At 40.0% G+C, this 15370-nt stretch overlaps 1 protein-coding gene across 1 annotated transcript; it reads left to right on the top strand.

Annotated features, from left to right (window-relative positions):
- The first annotated feature begins 2858 nt into the window (after positions 1-2858).
- On the top strand, positions 2859-15024 carry LOC140201836 (galectin-related protein). Its single transcript, XM_072266549.1, has 4 exons — positions 2859-3053; positions 3707-3795; positions 10520-10694; positions 14577-15024. The coding sequence occupies exons 1-4, from the start codon at positions 3027-3029 to the stop codon at positions 14718-14720; spliced, it is 435 nt and encodes a 144-aa protein (XP_072122650.1). The 5' UTR covers positions 2859-3026; the 3' UTR covers positions 14721-15024.
- The last annotated feature ends 346 nt before the right edge of the window (positions 15025-15370 follow it).

The raw sequence follows: 15370 nt of genomic DNA, 5'->3' as shown, positions 1-15370 counted from the left end.
AAAATGGACATGGGAAAGCCAGTGGATGTAGTGTACCTGGACTTTCAGAAAGCCTTTGATAAGGTCCCAGATAGGAGGTTAGTGGGCAAAATTAGAGCAAATGGTATTGGGGGTAGGGTACTGACATGGATAGAAAATTGTTTGGCAGACAGGAAACAAACAGTAGAGATTAATGGGTCCTTTTCAGAATTGCAGGCAGTGACTAGTGGGGTACCGCAAAGCTCGCTGCTGGGACCACAGCTATTTACAATATGCATTAATGATTTAGATGAAGGGATTAAAAGTAACATTAGCAAATTTGCAGATGACACAAAGCTGGGTGGCAGTGTGAAATGTGAGGAGGATGTTATGAGAACGCAGGGTGACTTGGACAGGTTGGGTGAGTGGGCAGATGCTTGCCAGATGCAGTTTAATGTGGATAAATGTGAGGTTATCCACTTTGGTGGCAAGAACAGGAAGGCAAATTACTACTTGAATGGTGTCAAGTTAGGAAAAGGGGAAGTACAACGAGATCTAGGTGTCCTTGTTCATCAGTCTCTGAAAGTAAGCATGCAGGTACAGCAGGCAGTGAAGAAAGCTAATGGCATGTTGGCCATAACAAGGGGAGTTGAGTATAGGAGCAAAGAGGTCCTTCAGCAGTTGTACAGAGCCCCGGTGAGACCACACCTGGAGTATTGTGTACAGTTTTGGTCTCCAAATTTGAGGAAGGACATTCTAGCTATTGAGGGAGTGCAACGTAGGTTCACGGGGTTAATTCCTGGGATGGCAGGACTGGCATATGTTGAAAGATTGGAGCGACTGGGGTTGTATACATTGGAATTTAGAAGGATGAGAGGGGATCTGATTGAAACATATAAGATTATTAAGGGATTGGACATGCTAGAGGCAGGAAACATGTTGGGGGAGTCCAGAACCAGAGGCCACAGTTTAAGAATAAGGGGTAGACCATTTAGAACGGAGTTGAGCAAAAACTTTTTCACACGGAGGGTTGTGGTTCTGTGGAATGCTCTGCCTCAGTAGGCAGTGGAGGCCAATTCTATGGATTCTTTCAAGAAAGAGTTATATAGAGCTCTTAAAGATAGCAGAGTCAAGGGATATGGGGAGAAGGCATGAAAAGGGTACTGATTGTGGATGATCAGCCATGATTACAGTGAATGGTGGTGCTGGCTCAAAGGCCTGAATGGCCTACTCCTGTACCTATTGTCTATTGTCTTGAGACCATAAAATAATCAAGAAAAATAAACAAGCACATTGTTTAAAGGAAGTCAGACTGCAGAGTCTTGAGGTACAAAGTGGGCAACGTGATAGCATAACGTAATGTTAATTACATTAATGTTATTTCAGCATCAGTTACCTGGGTTCCATCCCCACCACTGTTAGTGAGGAGTTTGTATGTTCTATTTGTGACTAGGTGGGTTTCCTCCGGGTGCTCTGATTTCCTCCCACATGCCAAAGGTGTATGGGTTAGAAGGTTAATTGGTCACATGGGTGTAATTGAGCGCTGTTACAGTGCTGTATCTCTAAATCAAAAATAAAGGAATATAGATGATTTTTCATAAATTATTGTGAATGTTCAAAAAATGTTGTTTATTGCTAAAGTAAATTGAATACCATGGGAGGAAATGTTTCAGATTTATAGAACATCAGTGAATCCACATACAGTAATGGTCTTCTTAGTTAAAGGAAGCTGTTAATTTATTGGAAGTAGGTCAGAAAAGGTTTGCTGGACTTATACCTGACATGGGCAGGTTGATTTAAAACTATAGGTTGGGCAGATACCTGCTGGAATTTGAGAATGAGGTGTGACTTGACTGAAGCATGAAATTTCCTGAGGAACCTTAGCAGAGTGGATAATTTTCTGTTGTCAGAGAATCTACAACTAGGGAGTCACCTTTGAAAATCCATGATTACCCTTTTAAGATAAAGAGGTGACTCTTTTTTTCTAACAGACATGAGTCTTTGGTCCTTTGGACAGTGGATGGAGAGTCTTTGAAGATTTTTAGCACAGAAGACACTAAGGGATAAAAGGTTGCTGAAAGTAGACGGGAGTGCAAACTTAAAGTTACAATCAGATCAGGCATGATCTTATTAAATGATAAAACATGGTTGAGGGGCAAGTGACCAACTCCTTCCTCCATTCCATATACTGGTATCTCCTGACAAAGGTGCCACATTGCTTGGGTTTAAACTGGTGGTCTACTGATCATTATCAGTCACATTTCAACTCCATTTGATTTGAGCTGAAAATAGGAACATATAGGAAAATAGCAACCTAAAGCAGAGACTCAAAAATGGGTTAAAAAATACGTATTCCCGTTTTAAAATAATGTTCTAGAAATAACAGGAAGAAAAAATTACTGTAATGCAGTATCAGCAATAGAGTCAGTGCTAATAACTGTTGGGATAAAAGCGAATGAAGGCTTAACCAAACGTTGTTCCTTTACTGTTTTAATATGCTGCATGAAGCGGAAGTTATTTTAGTTTTCGGCCCTGATAAGTATTTTATGTGACCAGTGTTTTGTACGTTTTAATGATACATTTATTCTTGGTCTTGAATTTTCTTAACTCAGAATTACACAGCATTGTTTCCTAAACGAACTTGTTTAGTCAAGAGTCGTGAACACATTTGAGGTCACAATTTACCAATTTTGTAGGCTAACTGTGCTTTTATACATGAATGAACCGATCAATAGAGAAATTGACCCAGCAGCTTTGGCGGGAGTTTTCTGCTTGAATCATTGAAGTGTGCATTTTGCTGCCATGTGCTCCTGCGAGATTACTTTATCTGCGCTAAAAAGTCGCGTTGCAGACTTGAAGGAGGGTAGTCCAAACAATAAGGGCGGGGATGCGTGGAATACCCACCCTGCTGGAGTTGTCATGGCAAGCTGCGCGGCTGGAATTGCTTGTGGTCAAAGAGGATGGAGGCAGGCGCGGCGCGGGTTGGAAAGAAGATAACGCACCCCCACTCTTGCTTCTGCATTCACTGATCTGATCCTGGCAATCTATTCGCTCAAAAGAAGGCGAAAATGGCGGATAATGACAGTTCAACACCTGTAAGTCTTCTGTCGAAAGTTATTTTTATGTTAAATTTGATGGAGTTTTTTCGAAAGGGTTAATTTTGGTATGAATATAGCGCCCCCATATCCAATATGCGCACACTTTACCTGGGAACTTAAAACATGGTAGTTCGAGCACCCAATTGTTTAAAGCGTGGAAAGTAATTTCGGTATATTATTGATTCTGTAATAACGTTCGGCAAGTGTTTGAGCTTTCGTAGCAGATTCGGGGATCACTGCTGTGCATTGGATTCGGTCCATCTATTTTCTAATACGTTTCTAGCGTAACATAATTTCGGTGGTACTTAACTCTTTGCAAACTTAGCACGTGTCCGATCAATTGTGAGACGTTTTGTTCATTGTTGCTGGTCGAAAACTTAGTTTATAATCGAATATAATTAAGATAATTGGAGTGCCTATGCAATGAGTCAGCGTAAAGTTTAAATCCCTGTTGCAGTGAGGCGGATGTCCGTACGTTGTACACGTTGCAGGTCCTTTTTATAAAAATGCGTATTAATATTTTAATTAAAGTGCAGTGTAAACTTTGCAGCCGAGCACTATGACAGATGGCTGGAGCCCCAAATTAATTCAAATACACAGAAATTATGTCTTTCAAATCTGCAGTGACGCCAACAATATTAATTTTACAGGTGAAGCCCTTTGTCGGTGAGATCAAAAGCGGGCTGAAGCCATCGATGAAGATGACCATAATGGGGATAGTTCATTCAAAGCCCAACAGGTATAGAGAACACTTTGGTGCTTGTCTTTAGATTCCGGAGTGATTCTTCATATTCCTGTCCTGCATCTCATTCCCAATAACTTCATTCTACTGTCAAAACGTTTTTCGTTATTAAGCTAGTACTAAAGTGAGGTAGAAAGTTTCTACAATGGCTTGATGGAATCCATAATACATTACACACCTGTGCTGCTTTGGCTGTTGCCTTGTGAAAATAATAACTTTAGTTGAACTCTTAATAGATTTTATGTTTGGCTTCAAAGGTTATTACAGTTGCATATTGTGCACCTCAAGTGGAGTTCAACAGTATGCTGTGAAAGCCAGAGAATTAGGTTGAAATGTTTTCTGGATAATGAGCTTTGAAGTACATCCAAATCTCTTCAGATCACTGGTCATCGATTGTGGAGTTCAGTATTTTAAAACAGCAATATAACATCTCACTAACCGTAGATTAACACAGATATATTGAAGCATAATATAGAAATGAATTATATTTCTATCAGAGACCATGAAAAACAATATTTCACTCTTACCAGATACTCATTTTGATGCACATGTTATTTCAGACCTTAGGAGAATTTGCCTCTTATTCTGCAGAGGGGCAAAATTTAATCTTTTAAATTCCACAATTTCTTGGAATGAAACACGCCAGAAAGAATAAAATGTAAGCATTATTCAGAAATTGTGACAACACCAGAGATTAGTGGGCCACCAAATTTTGTGCTATTTTTAGTAGAATGTTTAGCTTGTTATGTTTGGGGTAGATAAACAGAAATAAGGAATAAAGCCAGGTCATCTGGTGAAGATGAAAGGAAGAAGATCTAGTGCTGAGGATTCTGTCCAGTCTACTCCTTTGGAAACATGTTCTATTAATACCTCCAGTTCAGAAGCCAAACTGGCTTATCTTAACAACTTAATCAAAACAAACTGACTCAGTTTAAATAAGTGGTACAGCTATTCACTAAACTACTTGAGAGAACCATTTTAAATATATGCTGCAAGAGAAAATAAGTGAAATGAAAGCAATTGGAAAGTAACTAGACAACTTCAAATCAGAAAAAGAGCTCTTAGCAGATTAGCTGAACTTGATATTTCCAGTTTATAACAAGATTTCTAATATTTGATTAGAAAATTAATTAGAGTGTTTGGAAATATAGAGCACCACAATGCTGCCTAACGTACTGAAGGAACTCAGATCAGGCAGTAACTCTGGTAAGGAATAAATAGTTGATGTTTTGGGCCAAGACCCTTCATCAGGACGGGAAAGGAAGGGGGAAGACGCAGAATAAGAAGGTGGGGAAAGAGAAGGAGTACAAGCTAGAAGGAAATAAAACACATCTTACCAACTAATTTTATTATCCCTTTAGAACCATGAAAACTGACAAGAGAGCGAGAAAAATGTAACAAAATAGAGTTCACATTTTTGGCACGGGAAGAATTAGCATTCCCTATTCTTTAGTAAACATACTGTGTAAATTGTCATTACTTTCTCATGCCCTTGGGGAAGAGGGTAGTTCACAGCAAGAAAGTGCAACATTCCCAAGGCTTGATCAGTAACTATTTATGTACTGGTGAGTCATCTTTAGCCAAATTTATATTTATCCTACCGACCTCCTCGCCACAAACAATCAAGCATACTATTTTAAAAGAGCAATGCAACATCTTGCAAACTTCTGATTAATGCAGACTATAATTAAGCATGTTCTAGAAATGAATTACCTTGATAGTTGAAACGGTCAAATTCAAAGTCAGCACAATGCCTTTTTAAACTCATGATGTGATAGTATGTGCTTGGCTTCTAAAATGAATCAATGGATCTCTGTTTCCAAAGCAAAAGCTGCCAATTTACTACACATTTAATGTAAGTGACCAGGTATCAACTTAGTACAAGATTGATCATAAGCACTCATGTTATTGATCTTACATTTTGTCTTGATTCCTTGAAAGCTGCACAACATTAATAAGGTAAGTTAATATTTCATCAACAAGCATATGCAATTCCAGATTGTTGAGGAGCAGAAGGAGCAGTCAGTTTTGCTTTCTATGTTGTTCCAGCATTTGAACATAACCTCATAACGTTTTAGAGTGAAGACGCTTTGCCATCTGGAAAAATGCCAGCTGAGAAATTAAGCCAAAGCATTTCTTTCCTAAGTAGTTTTCCACATTTCTCCTTGCTCCCTCCACCCCTCACAATTTTTATAGTCCTCATCTACCTAAGTACTCCACTCTTCATATCTACTCACAGAGGGTTACAAGTCAGCTGTTTATCTTAAACCTAGGATTGAGGGATTTTTCTTAACCAAAGGTGTGTGGGGTAAAGGCAGTTAGATGAATTTGAGTCATATATCACTTTTTGTCAAAGTGGATAACTGAACAAGACTTGAGGAACTAAATGTTCCGATGATAATCTTCGCTCTGGTATAGTTCCAAATTTGCCTTCTGGTAATTTGCTTAGGTATCCATTGTTTAAACGTTAACCTGTCAAAAATGACCAGCTTAAGTGAATAAGATTCAGTTGTTAGGTGACACCCAATATGTGGTTATGTGGTTCTTCCAGCAGGAGTACCTTTTAGGAGTAGGAGCTTTGGTTTTTTTGTATTTACTTCAATATTTATTGTTATAGCATTAAAACCAACCTGGTTAAATAAGATTCCCCTGATTAATTCTCAAGTCACTGGATAAATCACTGAAGAAGTTCCCATTGAGAAAGTGAAATGAGCTTAGATGTTAAGTCCCGGTTCCAGGGTAGTTCATTGTACACTGAAGGCAGATTGGCCCCTATTGTGAATTTGTACTCTACAGGAAATTCTTTACTTTTTTAAATTTAAAGGATATAAATTTTCAGAGAAAAAAGCAACAAATTTTTTAAATACTTCAAGGAGGAAAGAGCAAACACTTGCTAAAAGCTGGCTGAAATCAGTTACTTTGTCGGCAAATTCCAAATGTTACAAAACTTTCCCAGGAATCCTGAAGTAGTTACGGCTTTGCTACAGGAACCAGTCATTCACCCATAAATTCCATTTCGAAACAGGACAGGATGAAGAATTTAATGGTGACAGGAGGAAATCTGCCTCAGGCAGAATTGTGATGTTTAAAGTCGAGATGTCGAGATATTAGTAATTTGTTGACCCTATGACAAAATCCTTCAACTTTTGGGGGAAAAACTAGAGCTCCTCATTTTTAAAAAAAAACTAATGCAAGAGTGGAATTATTTTATAACAGCATGTAACTAATTATTCCAACATGTGACAGCCTTTCCACTTAGAGTGCTACTTTGTTGTAATGGCGACACTCCACGTATCACTCCAAAGGCTTGTTTTCATTCATCTCCCACTTCTACATGTTTTGCATTAAAAGCGACTGAGTAATTTTCTCATTTCTTTTATCTAAAGCAACGACCTTTGTGCAGCCCAGCTACAGTAATCACAGGGTTTCTGAATGTTATGAAATGTTCAGTTTATCATTTCGAGTGGGTTGCAGAGGTTTAAAGTCTACTTCTTAAGTATGTGAGGAAAACTTAAACTTCCATCCCAAAGCATAACTTGAAGAAAAGCTTCGTTGTATCTGATGCTCTCAGACACTTCAGGCTGAGTGAATCAAATCAACTGAAGACTGACTTAAGTGACAGCAGAGAACACAGAAGGAGACTGTGATAGATCATCTGCTTGTCACTTTTAGATAAAGGTTATTGAAATACTTCACCCTTGTCTTTGGCACTCACAGACTGGCCATTGTTGATGGTGAGGCTGTTTAATTGTCTACCACCATTCACATTAGGCAGGATGGCAGACTTTTCATTTAATCCATTAGCTGGGGGATCACTCTACTCCCTACTGTATGTTGCTTTCACCATTTAGCACACATTTTACAAGGATTTTGCCGGGATTCCCCATTTACGAGGATCCTCATTTATGAAGACGTTCCCAGGACTTGAGGGACTGAGTTATGGAGAGGAGTTGCAGCTGTTTTCAGTGTAGGAGAATGAAGGACGAAATAGAGGTGTCTAAAATCATGAGGTGTATAGATGGGATCAAATTTCTCCCAGGATTGGGGAATCAAAAGCTAGACAGCATAGGTTTAAGGTGGGGGGGAGGGGATAATAAATAGGAACTTGAAGGGCAAATCTTCCACCCAGAAGGTGTTCAGTATATAGGATGAGTTCCCAGAGAAAGTGATTGATGCAGGCACATTAACAATATTTTAAAGCCATTTGGACAAGTACATGATAGGAAAGGTTTAGAAGGATGTGAGCAAATGGGGCAAGTAGATAGGAGTCTTGGCTGGCATGAACAATATAGGCCAAAGGGTCTGTTTCTCTGCTACAGTATGTGATACTATCACTCCATGCAAACCCAGGCTGTAACTTGCCTTATTTCTGTAGGCACATTCACGTGCTCCACTGCACTCATTGTTGAACTTGTGCACTGATGGTGATAGCCAGGCCACGTGTTTACAGATTCTTGGTGTATATGTTTCTGTTGCTGTTGTTGGTTCATAAAGCTTCATACATATCCAGGTTTTAGCTGCCCAGCAGAACTCCATAAAGGCTATTACTGTCAGGGATTGATGTACTTGGATTGATATTCAAGAATGGCCTGTTGGTCATGCTTCCAAGCCAATCCTGAGGATGGCCATTAAAGTTCTCCATCCAAATACCTTCTATGCTCTTCGTTCTGAAGAGCAAGTAGGCATAAAGCATATTTTGTTGGGGGAATTTCAATGCCTATCACCAGAAATTAGATATCTGGTTCAAAATGTTAACTAAAGATCTTATTTATCTTCTTGGCTCTTCATTATAAAGTCTATCTATATTCATTCGTCTTGCTTATGTCATTCTTCTCTCTATTCTTCCTTTGTGTGTTGTTCAGCACGAATGAGCAATGACTCATAAACTTCCAGTAAGATGGTGGCCCGCCATATGCAGTGGCTTCTCCATGGACAACCAAAGGTGTTTTTGTCTTTTGTAAATGTCCGTTTAATGATCGTAAGACAATGCTGGATTTTAAGAATTTTGCATACTGCAGGTCAGTGTGGTGCTTGTTGGAGGAGAAACTGGACTTGGTGCAGACCATGTTGCTGCCTGTTACAGGAAAGTATTGAAGGCATTGGAGTTGGTACACGAAGGTAATGGTGGGAGATTGTCATGGATGTTTCTCTTGCAATCGCACAACGCTGATGGATATTGATGATGTAAGATGCCACAGGTCTTTTCCCCTTGTTTATTGGTGTGACAGATAGCGGGGGAACTGCATGGTCTTTGTTTAGCAAGGGCTAGGCCTCAAGCCATGGGCTTGCCTGCTGCTGCAGTCCAGGAGAGGAGATGCCAGAAATGAAGCTGGGCCGCCCTCCAGTTTTCAATCCGTGGAATGATGTGCTGGATTGCGTGTGTGTGTTCATCAGCAGACTACTGGGAACTGCACCTTCAATTGAATTAACAGTGGGTATTGATCAGGAGGAGGTGTTGTTGACCATGTTCTACCTGGTACTGTGATCCTTTGTGGATCACTGAAATAACATTGAGGACTTCCTCTCTAACTTTTCCTTTGTACTACCTCAATGTACAGATGTGATGAAATTACCTCAAACACAAGAAAGTCTGCTGATGTTGCCTTGGATTTCCAGCACACACAAAATGCTGGAGGAACTCAGCAGGTCAGGCAGCATCTATGGACAGGAATAAACAGCTAACATTTCGGGCCAAGACCCTTCCTTGGGACATAAGTTATGGATGAAGTTATTTATGTGGATTGGATACAAGACAATGTTTTTCCACTGTACCTCAGTGCATCTGACAATAATAATCAACTTTTCCATTTTGTTTGACAAGTCAAGGGTGTCATTCAACCATATATTTCCAAATGGAATTAGATGTATTTGAAGAGGGAGTAGGGGAAGAAGCTGCTATATGGAGGAAGTCTGGAGAAAATGTAATTTACCAACTGGGTAACTCTGAGAATTTTGTCAGCCCTGGCCCCTCTTTACTGTCATCTGACACCAAGAACCAGCTAAACCAGCTGCTTGAAATAAAAACAGGAACTGGTGAAAGTACTTGGTAATTTTGGTTTCAGAAACAGAGCTGATATTTCAGATTAATGATCTTACAGCATTTTTTTTACTTCAAGTTTCTAGCAACCGTATTTTTTATTTAGCTCTTTGGTTTTTTTAAAGTATTTTTAGCATTTTTTTTTGGTTGGTTTGTCAGCAGCCTACCTCGGCTAGCCTGCTTGTACGGACACCCGAAGGATGGTCAGCTATATTCCCTGTAGGCTAAATGACATCCCCATCTGTAGAGGAGAGGGCACTCCAGATCATTCTAGCTGAAGAATTGCCCATAATCAAAAGAAACGTAATTTATTTTACATTAATCAAGCATGAGGTCTAATGGAGAGGTTTGTGGCAGATTGAGCGTACTGCAGTGATGTGACTGACTTGATCAAAGTTTATTTGCACGGTAGGCCAAATGGTTCATCATCAAACATGCTCTATTTGGCTTAACCTCATAGTATTGTGGAGTACTTGAGCATCCATATTCTTGCCTTGATCTGTGCCCAGTGTTTGCTTGACTGAGATACCTAAGAATAGATGATGTTTGTGGGCTAGTAATGTGGTATTAGTTACAATTTAAAAGATGAATACTGGAGAACAGGAATGCAAAGCAAAATGAAATGAAAGCTCTTATTATTTTTGTGATCACTCATGTGATGTTTGCACATGTGATTATCTGCAGCTTTGTAATAAGTCTCATCAGCAACCCTTTGGAAACAGAGACAGACGTTGGCCTCGAAGTGACAGTCAGCTTTCGGGATCGCACAGTTGTACGAAATGCCAAAGTTTCAGGCAAATGGGGAAAAGAAGAGAAAAATATACCTTATTTCCCTTTCGCACCTATGCAGCACTTCAAGGTGAGTGTCAGTTATCTTGTGGAAGAAGTACACTTAAGTTGCTCTATCTTTAGATGGTATCCCAGTGAAATATGTAAAATACAGTGTAGATATGCTATTAAAAGAAAATGTGCTGCATATGCTTTCCTGGTCAGGTAGCATCTATGGAAAAAGAAAAAGTGAATTTTTAGGTCAGTTTCCTGTGAAAAATCACCAACCTGAAATTTCAAAACAGTTAGTCTCTTCGCATATAGTGCCTCATATCCTGAGAATTTCCAGGATCTTCTGTGTTGTTTCAGATTTTCACCACCTGCAGCTGTTTGGTTCAAAATCATTTCACTCCTGTGCTTTAGAATCCTTTCAGAGTTCATATATGCAGTGAATGACTGAGGCGTGTTCAGGATTCAAAACCCATCGTCCATTTGTGCTGGGGTAACTGGTGTCATTCAGAGCAAAACAGTAAGAACAAAATATTATCAGAGCACTTGGTGTAACAAAGGACTGAAAGAAATGATCACATTTGATTGTTAATCCTCTGACTGTTCTGGCTAGGGATTGCTTAGTGGTATAGATTAAACATGCCTTAAGACACTATGTCTTGGATTCAATCTAAACCAGACCAATGGAGCTGCAAGTTTTCTGTATGTGGTGTAAGAGGAGGAAAGTGACTCATTATTTACTTAGCGAGCCAACAGTGGGCAGATTAGTATCTTTTCATGCTCTGTGTCCCTATGAACTGCATGTTGAATGTGCAGGATAGATAAGGGCAGACTTTGCAAGTATTTATTGATATACTTGTATGTCAATTAAAAACAAGGCATATGGAAAAACGTAAAATTTAACTGATATTGGATGATATGGTGAAAGATCATAAAGGTCTCAGAAAGGCAGCGTCCATTATTAAGGACCTCCAGCACCCAGGGCATGCCCTTTTCTCACTGTTACCATCAGGTAGCAGGTACAGAAGCCTGAAGGCACACACTCAGCGATGCAGGAACAGCTTCTTCCCCTCTGCCATCCGATTCCTAAATGGACCTTGAAGCTTTGGACACTACTTCATTTGTTTTTCATATACAGTATTTCTGTTTTTGCACACATTTTAGATTTGTTTATTATGTTTTATTTTATTTTTTATTTCTCTCTCTCTCTCTCTCTCTCTCTCTCTCTCTCTCTCTCTCCTTTCTCTCTCTCTCTCTCCTTTCTCTTCTTTCTTCTCTCCTCCTCCCCCCCCTCCCCCCGCCCCCCAGATTATGTATTGCATTGAACTGCTGCTGCTAAGTTAACAAATTTCATGTCACATGCCGGTGATAATGAACCTGATTCTGATATGTTTGCTCTATGATGATCCATACTAACTAGAAGTTACTGGAAATCTAGTTAGTCTGAAAGAAACACAGTCCTGCAAGGTTAAGACTGACTAGTTTCACAGATGGTTCCAATGATTCTGATACAGGCCCTCAGAAATTCACTGTGTGAATTTATTTTCTGATAATGCACGTTACCTTCACAAAGATGTGGGACAAAATTAACCTTGGAGCATTTCATTATGCACTGAAAGAATGGTAATCCTCTATTCGCTGCTTTCCACCTGCATCCAAACAGGAATTCGGGCTCAGTCAGACCTAGGTGAATGGATAAACACACTCTCAAGTGATTGTTCAGTTAAAAGCTGCAACTTCAGTTTCCAATACTTTGACGAAAAAGAGGAAATGCTTTATTTTGTGCCAGATATCTTGTGTAAAACAGAGATTGTGTTGCTTTGGTATTGTTCATTGAACCCAGAATTTATTCAGTTGTACTTAGTTCCAGAGCTGCATCCTGACTTCACGGGTGATACATTTTGAAAGAAGGAATGGGAAATAGACAAAATGGCGCAATTTTAAGTGGGACAGAGGCATGGTGATGCTGGGTTTAAATGTACGAAGCTTTAAAGTTGGCTGGACAAGCTCCATCAAAAGAAACACTTCAGAGCCACAGTTTTACAGATGCTAAAATGAGGAAGTTATATTAAGCATTTACTTAAATAGTTAGGCCTCAGATGGATTATTTAGTCCAGTTCTAGGCCGCAAATATGATGAAAAGACAACAAAGCATTGGCAGGTGGAAAAGAGATTTAGTAACAAGATAGCAAGGATGAGATTTTGTTATATACTGTACAGAAACAAGGATTTTTCTGCTTTAAAGGAGAGAAGATTAATAGGAGCTGTAGAAATTTTCACAATCTTGAATGACTGTCATTAAGTGAATGAGGAGAAGCTGCAAGTGACAGCAATGTTGCTGTCCAAAATATAAAAAATTAAGATAATAGAAAAACCAGAAGCGTGATAAAACAATTTTCAGAAGGCATGCCATTGCTGAACTCCCTGAAAGGTGTCAAAAGTAGCTTCATTAAACTGATAACTCATTTAGTCCTCAGGGTACATTGCTAGGAATGAGAGGGCCAATGGTGGAAGATAACAAGAGCATTATCTCGAGAGGGAGGGATGTACTACTGACAACATTGCACTGGAAATGACACTCTAGCACCAATAAATCACCCATAGCTCAGTTTGGAGAGGGCTGGGGCGAACATTGTGGTTGTTCATCGTACGGAGTGTGTTAGCCAATGCTGAGGACTGGCAGCTCTGCTTCATGGCCGTCCACTCGGATCCCGTTTGAAGAGAAGGAAGCTGCTGTCAACCCCTCTCTGTTCAGCTGCAAGCATTCCCCAGCACAGAGACTTTCTTTTGGTGTGTGCATGCGTGTGTCGGTGCATGCCCCTGTGTGTGCGCGTGATGATGTCTTTTTCATGCCTTTACAAGGTGGGGAGCGAGAGAGAGACTGTGTGGCGTGCCTCTCCTCACACAGACATTTTCGCAGTATTTTTCCCTTTATTCTACGAGGTTGAGTTGCGATCTCGACACTCAACCCGGCAGGGATGGAAAGCGTACTCGGGAGCGGACCCGACTGGATTCGAACCTGGGAACCTCCGATCCAGTGTCCAGCACTGATGTCATTGCGCCACCAGCCGGCCCCAGCACAGAGACTTCTCAGAAAGAGCCTCCATTGAATTTGTCACTTAAACATCTCCTGAGAAAGCTTTATCTGAGCTTGGGAAATGCTGTGTAGTCAAATAGCAAGGCAGTGACTTCTATCACATCCAGCTAAAGGTGATGACAGAGACCAGGAATCTTTAAGCCCAGGGAGTATCCACTCAGCCCAACCTGCCCAACAACCATCCTCACAGATAGTCTTTCTGCTCTGGATCATTGGTGAGAACAGCAGCTTGTTCCAAGTTGCCAGCTGAACAGTGGCTGCTCTAGATTTTTAAAAAAAAGTATAGTGGGTACAAATTAGTGAGTGTTTGGACCGCAAGATCAAATCAGCATTCTGCAGGGCATTGCTAAGTAGAGTACTGCTATAGTAACTTGCTTGAAAAAAAAGAATTGTCTACATATTTGCAAGGAAATACTTGAAGGCAAAGGGGAAAGGGCTGGTTAATGTTCACCTGGTGCTGACGAGATGGCACAGGCACTATAGTCGAAGGTAGCACAGTTAGTAGAGCTGCTGCCTCACAGCACCCTTGGCCCAAGTTCAACGAGAACTTCCATTGCTGTCTGTGTGGAGTTTGTAGGTTCTCCCTGAGACTGTGCGCGCTCCAGTTCCTTCTACACCCTAAGGGCATGTGGCTTGATAGGTTAATGGCCACTGTAAATTGACCCCATCGTTTAAGTGTGGTAGAGTCTGAGGAGAGCTGCTGGAAATCTGAATTGGTATGGGATTCATGTATTACACTGCTGAATGGTTGGCATAGATTCACTGTTTCAGGGGAGCCTTTTCCATTTGCATGAGTGTATGGACTATTGTGATGTCCAGTTCTATGATTTTTCAATATAGTGAGACTATTTTAAAATCTGATTTCAGATGGAAATCCTGTGTGAGCACCAGCAGTTCCGGGTTCAAGTCGATGGACAACAACTATTTGATTTCACATACCGCTTCCAGCAAATACAAAAACTAACTGCATTAAAAATTATAGGTGACCTTCGACTGACGAAAGTAGTTTAATTTTTGTAATGTGCTCTTTGAAAACAAAGATATAATTTCAGGAGGTGATTTTTCCCCCATAAGAATTATTTTAAAAATCTTTCTGCAGTCTAATTGTTGCTCCAATCTTCCAATAATTTCCCTTCTGAGCAGAGGAAAAAAATGTACCTTTTGGAAAAGTGTTCAGAATTTGTGTTGAGTTTTGTGGACTTGGGTTTTGAAATATAGGATTTGACTTTAAAGGCAAGCCAGCAAATTGGATTGTTCAGAACCTTCTTATGCTTAATTAAATATTTCTTTATGTTCCAAAGTCTGTCTGCTTCTCCTTTTAATGGCTCACATTATTGTAGTCAACCTTTCCTTCACATTACTTAGTCCAATCAGTTGTGTGTCAGAATTATTACATGTACAATAAAAGAAGTATGGTTTCCAGTGTTCCTCCCTGCATTTCATGGGCACAATCGTTATTAAACATTATCACCTGTTGTCAATTATCATGATTATTCAGTGCATTAAGCCAGATCAGGAAGCTGTTAACACCTCACACTTGCCCATGTACAAATCTTGAATTCTTGCCCATAAGCTGCCTGTTGAGCTGAACATGCTTCAGTGTTAAATTTTTAGTGGTGTTTCTTCTAATTTCTAAGATGTAGTTCATTCAGTAGCTCTAT

The sequence above is a fragment of the Mobula birostris genome, chromosome 1 (assembly GCF_030028105.1).
Source record: "Mobula birostris isolate sMobBir1 chromosome 1, sMobBir1.hap1, whole genome shotgun sequence".
In the NCBI taxonomy this organism is placed as follows: Eukaryota; Metazoa; Chordata; class Chondrichthyes; order Myliobatiformes; family Myliobatidae; genus Mobula; species Mobula birostris.
Note: the sequence above shows the minus strand (reverse complement) of the source record. Positions and strands in the feature narration are given on the sequence as shown.

Excerpts from the sequence above, each read along its gene's own strand:
- LOC140201836 (XM_072266549.1), top strand. The coding sequence starts at position 3,027 with ATGGCGGATAATGACAGTTCAACACCT. Across the intron at positions 3,054-3,706 it reads ATAATGACAGTTCAACACCT|GTGAAGCCCTTTGTCGGTGA; the intron begins GTAAGTCTTCTG and ends TTAATTTTACAG. Across the intron at positions 10,695-14,576 it reads CACCTATGCAGCACTTCAAG|ATGGAAATCCTGTGTGAGCA; the intron begins GTGAGTGTCAGT and ends ATCTGATTTCAG.